Source organism: Antedon mediterranea, chromosome 4 (assembly GCF_964355755.1).
Source record: "Antedon mediterranea chromosome 4, ecAntMedi1.1, whole genome shotgun sequence".
Taxonomy (NCBI): Eukaryota; Metazoa; Echinodermata; class Crinoidea; order Comatulida; family Antedonidae; genus Antedon; species Antedon mediterranea.
The window spans coordinates 20,141,535-20,152,945 of NC_092673.1; the positions used below are offsets into that span (position 1 = coordinate 20,141,535).

General features: G+C 34.0%; 1 protein-coding gene across 1 annotated transcript; it reads left to right on the forward strand.

The window, feature by feature from the left end:
* The first annotated feature begins 5,414 nt into the window (after positions 1-5,414).
* On the forward strand, positions 5,415-8,285 carry LOC140047676 (uncharacterized). The gene is made up of 5 exons (XM_072092714.1): positions 5,415-5,434; positions 5,565-5,767; positions 6,661-6,966; positions 7,287-7,513; positions 8,022-8,285. The coding sequence occupies exons 1-5, from the start codon at positions 5,415-5,417 to the stop codon at positions 8,283-8,285; spliced, it is 1,020 nt and encodes a 339-aa protein (XP_071948815.1).
* The last annotated feature ends 3,126 nt before the right edge of the window (positions 8,286-11,411 follow it).

The following is an 11,411-nucleotide window of genomic DNA, read 5'->3' on the forward strand; positions in this document are numbered from 1 at the left end:
AATTATTTAGTTAGTAACCAAAGTGGAGTGGATTCGTGGCAGTTGCAACTTGACTGTAATATGCATATATATAATAATATTTACTTCTTCTTGGATAAAGTTAAAAGAAAATAAGCAATAATAAAAATTAAATATTTATTTTGCCATAAAGAAAGCAAAAACTAAACATACAGTACTATTATGTACAGTAATACCATGGACCTATAGGTCCATGGTAATACATACTGTAGTATTGAGCACCAGTAGCAGAGACGTCTGGACAATCGAATATAATCGTTATCAGCTGTCTGGGTACCCAAGGCTAGTGCTAGAAAATGGCAAAAATTCGTGTATTCATTCGCCGTCAGCGAAATGAATCCGGCACTTTTCTCATCAGAAGCAAATCAACAAATCCTTTTATCAGTTTGTTTTGATATATAATCTGGATAATATATATTAAAATGGCCTTGGTTCAAGCATGTTTAACAGGTAAAATCAGATTTTTCCCTACCTAGGCCCCTTAGCACTGCGGTAATCTACGCCGTGTGGGGGAACCGATCTCGGCAGTATTTCTTAAGTAGCCTATCTTTCGTAAAATCCTTAGTTGAATTGTATTAATATAAATTTAATTGTATGAATATGCTATTTAAATGTTATTGAAAATGTTTTTGCTGCATTTTGTAATTCCGCACTACTTGCTTTATCGCGATTCCAAGATGGCGGCAATTCAAATTTTGATTTGGTAATAATTCGCGAGGTCAACCACTCTGCTGCCCGACTGAATGGTGTGATTGCTACTGACAAAATGCCATGTGGTGCATGCGCACGTTTGGAATCTCCTTACTAGCTGGTGTAACTCTTCCAAGCACTCGTATTGAAAAAAGCTGTATCGCCAATCCAGCATTTGCCATCACCAACAGATTTTGGGTAGGAGCTATCTAATGGTAAACTTCAACCAGTGCTTCTGAAAAATGAAGCTATACCTACTGCTTCGTTTTAGATGATTTATTGTGGATGCAAGACACGATGCATAACCATATAGATGTAGGTGCAAAAAGTCAAAACTACCATGTACAGCTTTATGCTACTGTAACAACGCTAAAGATGACGACGGAAACCTTAGCATGGAATGATCAAAACTGATGCCCTTAACATGTTCATTCCAAATGTAGCTTAGGTGTTCACTTTTCTTTCAAACCTATAGGCCTACAATCATAATCCATCATATTGATGGCAGGTAATTTCCAAATTTCCAAATGTAGCTGACGTGTTCAAATTGTTTTTTAATTCTATAATCATAATCAATCATATTGATGGCAGGTACTATACAATCATAATCCATCATATTGATGGCATTTAATTTCCAAATTTCCAAATGTAGCTGACGTGTTCAAATTCTTTTTAAAATCTATAATCATAATCCATCATATTGATGGCAGGTAATTTTCAAATGTAGCTTATGTGTTCAATTTCTTTTTTAAATCTATAATCATAATCCATCATATTGATGGCAGGTAATTTCCAAATGTAGCTGACATGTTCACATTTAAAAAAATCTATAATCATAACACATCATATTTGATGGCAGTGAATTTTATAATTTTACTAATTATTATTGTGTATAAATAATTTCATAGTTATGCAATTATATTATATTCAGTATACAGTAGGCCTATGCTGTAGTTTAAAGGTCAATAACCATACTATCGGCCATTCTTGTACAAAATGTGCCATTAGACTGGATAGAAACACACATGTTTTAAACAATTTAAAAAGAAAAAAAAATTCATAAGACCACAATTTTCAAAGTTATATTATTATTATATTATTATATTTGACTAATAGTTCAAAGGTCAATAGTTGTAGAATCGGCCATTTTTTGTAAAAACATTTCATTATAATAAATAAGAATGTATAGTTTCTGAACAATTTGAGCCCTATTTCGTGTTTCTCCGATTATTGGTTACCGAGATACGATAAATCAAGGTCAAAGGTCAAAATGTTAGAAATAAGACTTGCATCCATTTTTTGAGAAAATGTGTCATTAAAGTGAATATAAAAACATATATTTAAAACATTTTGACACCAAAATTAATTATCTGTGACTGGTGGTTCTCGAGATATAGGGTAATTATAAAAAATGGCCGCCATTTTTAATTATGCAAATTAAGGGCTTAGATGGCCGAATTTCACTTGGGATCCGCCATATTCGTAATCAGCGAGGTCGAAATATCCTAAATCAAGTGGATCCCAGCTTCTACCCAAAAATGCTTCTTACATCATATTTCAGAGGAAATAGAACTTGTCTATATGCTTAACAGCGCGTATTGTTGATTCTTTACCTATTTGTATTCTTTGGTTGAGCCCATGGAGAATACACGGCCACATGTTTGTGAGAAGATCCAAGGTGAGAAAACAGTCGGGCAGCAAAGTGGTTGACCTCGCGAATTATTACCAAATCAAAATTTGAATTGCCGCCATCTTGGAATCGCGATAAAGCAAGTAGTTCGGAATTACAAAATGCAGCAAAACAAAATTTCAATAACATTTAAATAGCTAGCAAATTCATACAATTAAATTTATATTAATAAAATTCAACTAAGGATTTTACGAAAGATAGGCTACTTAAGAAATACTGCCGAGATCGGTTCCCCCACACGGCGTAGGGTACCGCAGTGCTAAGGGGCCTAGGTAGGAAAAAATCTGATTTTACCTGTTAAACATGCTTGAACCAAGGCCATTTTAATATATATTATCCAGATTATATATCAAAACAAACTGATAAAAGGATTTGTTGATTTGCTTCTGATGAGAAAAGTGCCGGATTCATTTCGCTGACGGCGAATGAATACACGAATTTTCGCCATTTTCTAGCACTAGCCTTGGGTACCCAGACAGCTGATAACGATTATATTCGATTGTCCAGACGTCTCTGCTACTGGTGCTCAATACTACAGTATGTATTACCATGGACCTATAGGTCCATGGTATTACTGTACATATAGTACTGTATGTTTAGTTTTTGCTTTTTTTATGGCAAAATAAATATTTAATTTTTATTATTGCTTATTTTGCTTTAACTTTATCCAAGAAGAAGTAAATATTATTATATATATGCATATTACAGTCAAGTTGCAACTGCCACGAATCCACTCCACTTTGGTTACTAACTAAATAATTAATAGTATAACATCATAACTAACAAACAAATTAACAAGTTAATAAATTAACCACCATTAAATAATTTTATTTACAAAAAAGTATTTTACATACAGTATAACATGTAATATCTTATTTACATCGAAGTAAAATATGCCTATTAAACTATCTTGCTCAAGCTAAAATATCAAGTTATATATGTCAATATTTGAGTTAAATCATCGCGATAATAAAAATTTTTATTTTTTTTAATTTTTAAAGACATCTGTTACGTACATCAATTTACAAATATCAAAATAGGATTGTTTTTGCAGCACAAGATGAATCACAAGTCGGATAGTTTATTCTTAGAAACCTGAAAGAAAAAAAAAACACCAATAATGAGCTATTCATAGTTAAATAATTTTAATGTCAACTTTAGTCATCCTAAATTTTGTCGCCATGATCACTACTATACACAATACTCTGTATATATAAATATCATACTATGTACGACCATCCAAATTACCTCATCCTACCTACAGTCCTTCCTAGCCTAGGCTACATTATTGTCATATTATTTACAAACCTCCAACAGCCACAACGTATTTTCTTTTCTTTGGCAAAGAATTTCCCGTAATATAGTCCTAAATTAATTAAATAAATCAAAAGGTCTAGGCCTAGGCCTTTCTTTAAATATCCGACGATATATATCCATAATCCAGTGGATATAGATTCAACATTTTAAACATAATAATAATATGGCTTCACATTGATTATAATAAGTCGGTGATATGCCACTAAAAACTAGCCTGCGGCCCTCTCTATCCGCCTACAAATAGCACTGGGTTTCCGTCAAATGGGCTAGGCCTAGCCTAGGCCTAGATAATACTACAAGTTGGGTACATTTTTTTACAACCAAATAATCTACAATTATATTGCAATATTTACCAAACTAGCACCAAATCAAAAATAATAAAGCTACTAATAACATATTTTGGTATATTAACTGGTTTAAAAACGGATTGCACATAGTGATTTTGAAGGATTGAAATTACTCAACCACACGGCCTGTACTAAACATACGAATCCAAGATGGAGTCTGCTTAGAATATATCCCCAGCTTTGAACGGATATTGAATCCGTCCCACAAGCTGAACCAAGCTTAAAGCCCCATTCCCTACGTTTTTTAGATCTAATTTAAGATCACAAACTATATTTAATGTAAAAATAATACTATATGGTCCTATTGCGATAACTTTTTTCGTCTTTAAACGGTTAAAAATGTGAAAAATAAGCCGATTCTAATAATTATAGCGGCCCGCTATAAATCCCAAAATGCATTGCGCGCGGATTGATATTTTTGTTTTTCACCTGTAATTCGCCCACTTTTCGATCGATCGTGAGGCCAAAACAAATGGAAGACTCCTAACTTTTCAGCGAAAATACCGGGTTTTCCCCAATTTGTATCAACGGAGTCTGGCAAAAATAGAAAGACAATTAATGCAGCAACTATACAACGTCAGGCTAGGTATATAGCTCGCGTACGATGTTCGTACTTTACCGATGCTTACCAGCTAGGCCTACAAAACTAAGCCTAGCTAGGCTAGGCCTAAGACCGTCCACGAGAGGTCGATCGCCACGAGCTACTTAGGTAGTGCTTTGTTTCTCACTTTTTATCATAATTTACCATAAAACGTACATTTAAGACAAGGAATGACATGGTTTAATGTTTTTAAAGTGATATATATGTATTATTTTCCAAAAAACGTCCAAAATTGCAGGGAAGGGGTCTTTAAACTTTCAGAAAAGATAGATTAATAACCTAATAACCAACCACTAAGTTTTTATAAAGGTTCCGTGCTGATGAGAAAAGAACCGGATTCCCTACGAAACCAAACAAATAAATCATGTAGCCTACCTCAACGAACACCTCCATCTGCACTTTTTTCTTCAATAAGCTCTGTCGTCCTTTCCTGGGCTATTTATACCAAAATTTTGTGGCGGGAATAATCTTCCATATTAGGAGTAACAATTTCCAAATATAGAAAGATATAATTTAACCCGGATGGTGGAAATTGCAGCAGATTTGTAAGGGTATTCCCATGCAAAATGCTTGCCGCGAAGTGAAAAGCGAACCGGAAGTCACTATAACTTGGCGATGCTCAGTGACCTGCGCAGTTAAAAAACAGCGTTTTAACGGTTAAATGAGCACTTTGCTGCTCGACTGAAAAGGGGTCTTAAAATTGCTGTTGAGTTGATGCATAACGGACTGTGCCGCTTCGCGCGCGTTTAGAATGTTCAGTGCGCGCCCGTAGTAAAGTATTCGCCGATTACATTGTAAATGGTGCCATGATGCGTACATCATCACGTGAAAAACCTAATTTGCTTGTAGGCTTATTATTTTTTCTGAAGCAAATTTAGATATTTTTTCGATTTAATTTCAGTAACGGTTCACCAACAAATGCATACAGATACAACGATACTAATGAACGGTATGAATATTATCAACAATTAACGGGAAAAAGTGATGCAAAACAAATAGAACATTTTATCATTAATGGACAATTGTATGTGTTTGTCATCAACTACAAAATAGGTGAAAAGGAAAACATAGACTCCTACATCTACATATTTGATTCACGAACGGGTAAGTGTATAATCTGTTTTGATTTAAAGAAGACAGACCCTGCATCCCAATTGACAGTATCACTGTAATGGGGAGAAGGGGTATATTCCAGATAACTGTTTTTTTATCTTATTCTTTTTTTTATGACAAGATCAATGTGTATACTTCGTTGTCAAGGTCACCTCTGCAAGACTTTTATTATTTTAGTTGGATGTGCGCACACTCAATAATGGTTTTGTTTTCACTTTTTTACTTTCACTCAATCTAGCTTTCTGCTAGTTTCTGTACGGCTCATAATAATAGACGATCTACGACTCACATCTTTTGAGTCCGGCACAGTTCCGATTCGGCGCCGTCAAATAAAATCGAACCTGAAGTTTCGTTTTCACGACGCTCCACGCGGCTATGCGCCAATAGATCGATAAGTGCATAACCACGTGGAGCGTCCTGAAAACGAAACACTAACATTCAATTTGATTTGCCGTCGCCTGACCGGAATTGTGCCGGAAAAACTAGTTTTCTAAAGCTTTACGTCTTATCACTTAAACTTATTTAGGCACATCACTCTTTTTTGTCAAACTAGTTTGATAGTGTACACGTAATGTTACTGTGTCCATATTGGGCATTTTTTGTATGTGACCTAGAGACTGTGTAAACAGAGCTTTAGGTTGTGAACGAAATGCTTATAAGAAATGTTCCCGCTGTGATAGTTATGTGCCTGTGATCTGTGTAACTATAGTTACTATATGTATACCACCTCACCATCTTGTAGTTCCTACGTTTGTATCTCTCTTATTGTCCTTTTTATGATGTTTTTCCAAGTGTCACCAGTTGGAATTTTTATTGTTATCAATAAGTCGAAACGCCGTCTAGAAGTCCCGAGATTACTACACTATACATTTGTTGTGTTTTAGGTTTCCTCGCTCAACATCAAACGTTAGACACATGGGGTGGACATGACGCATCGTATTTAGAATTGAATTCAAATCATTATTTACTTGTGGTTGATTATCGTGAGCAACATAGTGTTGTAAACTCAACAGTATATAAATGGAATTTTAACAATACCCAATTTGTAGAGTATGCTAAAATACCAGTTCGTGGTGGCCACAGTGGTAAACTATTCTCAATGGATGGTGTATTGTACGCGGCAATAGCAAACTATCTCACAACAACGAATGAATACACAATTAAATCTCACGTTTGGAAACTAAAACAAGGTAAGTGAAATGCAATTTTAGAAACGTATAATGATCCTCGTTCTCACTGCAGTCTCGAATGACAGAAGACAATAAGTGAGGCTATGCTTTTGTCAAATTTAGCTAACAAACGACGTAAACCAGACCGACAAAGAGTCTAAGAATAGAAAATAACTTAGTTGGCGACGTGTCGGTGACAATTGACTGCGCGCGTGCCGCAGAATACATAATAATTGTGGTGTTACAGTTTAGTCCAGGCAGCAAATCGTACTTTATTGCCCACGTGCACGTGAAATGCGCAGCATTTTCAGGGAATTCTATTCCATACTGTCACTTTTTAGGTGGTGTTACTGAACTAGTACAGTCACTTGACGAATCGGGCGCAGGATCAACTGGAATCGATGCATTCACAAATGACGGAGATACTTTCCTAGTAGGTGTCAATAAATTGGGCATGGATTGTGCACAGAACACAATAGTTTATAGATGGGACAAGTCGACTAATGAATTTAAAATTCATCAACGTATTCCTGTTGAACATTGCGCCTACAGATCTACCATTTTCAAGGTAAGTACAAAGTGCCCTTTTATTTTTACCATAAATAGCCAACGCCAAACATTTTCACTTCAGACCAATCGAATGTAATACTCTACTTTCGAGTCCGAAACTTCGGTTGGACTGAATAAAGACAATGATTGAGTTGTGTGTCTACTGACAACGGTGTAGCTGGAAGTTATAGTAAAAAGACAAAAGTTGAGAAAGTATGGTTTTTTGAAAAGAAGAAGTGACCGCTTGTTGATTGATGGTAACAACATAGGAAAATATATTTGCAAAATAAAGGTGAGAGAGAAGAAGTGAATGGATAGAGAATTTGTATTCAATTGGAAAGGTGGACTAACTGAAGGCAAACAAGCGGCGTTCTATAGGAATTTCTACGATAATTAAGGACTTTGGGAAATGAGCTGAACTTTTCTGTTATTATAAAAGGTGCTAACATATAAACCTTTATTTGTTTTATTAGTTGTAATGTCCCATAATGATAATATTGGGGTGTTTTTTGTTCGTGTTTTTACAGGTTGGCGGAGAAGTGTTTATAATAATAGCCACAACCAGATCGGAAAGAGGTGGAAGTAGTAATGATAAATATACTTCGTCATCTCCAATATTTAAACTCGAGGGTATAACTATGTTCATAAAATATGGAGCCATGACATCACATGCCTGTTTTGATATAACATTTTTTGAGCGAGATGGGGAGTACTTTTTAGGTCAGTCAAATATACGAAATGTTAATGGCGGCTTAAGTAATGCCGCATTAAACATATACCAATGGTTGTAGTTGCTCCGGGCTAATGCCTTCGATTTAGACACACAAAGCGGCCACTAACTATATTTTTAGAAATGTGTTGTAAGAGAAGGTTTGTTTATTTGCATTCGATTATAGGTGTTATCATATATTTAACAAAATCATTTTTAATAAAACAGTAACTTGCCTGGTATCATATAATTATATGACATAAATTTGTTTAAACTTTGCCATTTTAAAGCCGTTTGCACCTCCTTCTTTATGTCTACCTCCTTCTTTATGTCTACCCCCTTCTTTATGTCTACCTCCTTCTTTATGTCTACCTCCTTCTTTATGTCTACCCCCTTCTTTATGTCTACTTCCTTCTTTATGTCTACTTCCTTCTTTATGTGTACCTCCTTCTTTATGTCTACTTCCTTCTTTATGTCTACTTCCTTCTTTATGTCTACTTCCTTCCTTATGTCTACCTCCTTTTTTATGTCTACCCCCTTCTTTATGTCTACCTCCTTCTTTATGTCTACCTCCTTCTTTATGTCTACCTCCTTCTTTATGTCTACTTCCTACTTTATGTCTACCTCCTTCTTTATGTCTACTTCCTTCTTTATGTCTACTTCCTTCTTTATGTCTACTTCCTTCTTTATGTCTACCTGTACCTGGGCGTGTGGCGCAGTGTGTTGGACGTTGGACTACCGATCGTCAGACCTAAGTTCGAATCTAACTCTCGCCGCATTGCTTGTATCCGTAGGCAAGATACTTTACTTACGTTGCCTCTCTCCACCCAGGTGTATAAATGGGTACCCAGTTAGATCTAGACACAACTTTGCGCTGGTTACCGGCTGCATTATGGGAGTATGTTTCCATACGTGTTTGATCCCAAAAAATACTGGGGTCCTTGTAAAGCGCCTTTGAGCATGATTACTCATGAAAAGGGCGCTATATAAATGTGGTATTATTATATATCTACCTCCTTCGTTATGTGTACTTCCTTCTTTATGTCTACCTCCTTCTCTATGTCTACCTCCTTCTTTATGTCTACCTCCTTCTTTATGTCTACCTCCTTCTTTATGTCTACCCCCTTCTTTATGTCTACCTCCTTCTTTATGTCTACTTCCTTCTTTATGTCTACCTCCTTCTTTATGCCTACCTCCTTCTTTATGTCTAGACAGGGTTCTGGTAATGTCAAGAATATTCATCAGAGAAAAACTTGAGCATGCGTATTTAATCATTTAAAAACAATATACAAAAACACAAAAGTGTTTTTTCTTTTCTTTTATGGCTGTGTTGAAAATGTCAACTTAGCACAGCAGCATTACCTAATGAATACCTTATATATTGATTGTGTAAAACTTTAGCATTACTTAATGAATGCCTTATATATATTGATTGTTTAAAACTTTTAGCATTATCTAATGAATAATTAAATACAAACCTTTCAGCATTATCTGATGAATAATTAAATACAAACTTTTCAGCATTATCTAATGAATAATTAAATACAAACTTTTCAGCATTATCTAATGAATAATTAAATACAAACTTTTCAGCATTATCTAATGAATAATTAAATAAAAACTTTTCAGCATTATCTAATGAATAATTAAATAAAAACTTTTCAGCATTATCTAATGAATAATTAAATACAAACTTTTCAGCATTATCTAATGAATAATTAAATACAAACTTTTCAGCATTATCTAATGAATAATTAAATACAAACTTTTCAGCATTATCTGATGAATAATTAAATACAAACTTTTCAGCATTATCTGATGAATAATTAAATACAAACTTTTCAGCATTATCTAATGAATAATTAAATACAAACTTTTCAGCATTATCTGATGAATAATTAAATACAAACTTTTCAGCATTATCTGATGAATAATTAAATACAAACTTTTCAGCATTATCTGATGAATAATTAAATACAAACTTTCAGCATTTCTAATGAATAATTCATTAAAAACTTTTCAGCATTATCTAATGAATAATTAAATACAAACTTTTCAGCATTATCTAATGAATAATTAAATACAAACTTTTCAGCATTATCTGATGAATAATTAAATACAAACTTTCAGCATTTCTAATGAATAATTCATTAAAAACTTTTCAGCATTATCTAATGAATAATTAAATACAAACTTTTCAGCATTATCTAATGAATAATTAAATACAAACTTTTCAGCATTATCTGATGAATAATTAAATACAAACTTTTCAGCATTATCTAATGAATAATTAAATACAAACTTTTCAGCATTATCTCATGAATAATTCAATACAAACTTTTCAGCATTATCTAATGAATAATTAAATACAAACTTTTCAGCATTATCTGATGAATTATTCAATACAAACTTTTCAGCATTATCTAATGAATAATTAAATACAAACTTTTCAGCATTATCTGATGAATAATTCAATACAAACTTTTCAGCATTATCTCATGAATAAATCATTAGAAACTTTCTTTAGATTCATAACAACAAAAAAACGCTGCTTAGCCGTATATTTACTGTACACGGTAAATATAGTCCAGGCCTATAGCTTAATTTTTAATTTCTGGATATTTCCGGAACAATTATGATTCAAATATAAAAATTGCATATTTTGTTAATTATTATATCAACTACTTAAAAGTACTTTCTTGAAATTGAACTTTTCGTAGTCCTATTTTGATGATATTAAAAATAGTTGTTCAGAAATATCTTCTTGTTGTCAATTAATCATCGACGCAGACAATCAATAGAACAATCAATCTGCGCATACGATGTCTGAATGTGTATCGTTTTGTTCATTCGCAACTTTCTATAAAGGGCCGCGGTAAAAGACATGGTGATCAAAGAGCGTGTTTGTTTGATTGGCAGCAGTGCTTTAGCGCGTTTGGATAATCGTTTGATCTCACCGCTGATGCATATCCTTGTGCTATGTTATCCATGGTAGACCTACAAGGACCGATGACTTGATATGATGTTTCCATTCCATTTCCAAATAACCCTGGTCAAGCCAACAAAACGAAAAAATGAAATTCATCTAAGACGTAACGCAAGTGAGTTAACCAATGACAGGCGATGGTTCGAATAATCTATCGCTTGTGATTGTTCAAATCTTTACGTTGCGCAGTGAGAAACAATTAGGCATTCAAGTATGTCGAAA

Excerpts from the sequence above, each read along its gene's own strand:
- LOC140047676 (XM_072092714.1), top strand. The coding sequence starts at position 5,415 with ATGTTCAGTGCGCGCCCGTA. Across the intron at positions 5,435-5,564 it reads ATGTTCAGTGCGCGCCCGTA|TAACGGTTCACCAACAAATG; the intron begins GTAAAGTATTCG and ends ATTTAATTTCAG. Across the intron at positions 6,967-7,286 it reads CGTTTGGAAACTAAAACAAG|GTGGTGTTACTGAACTAGTA; the intron begins GTAAGTGAAATG and ends GTCACTTTTTAG.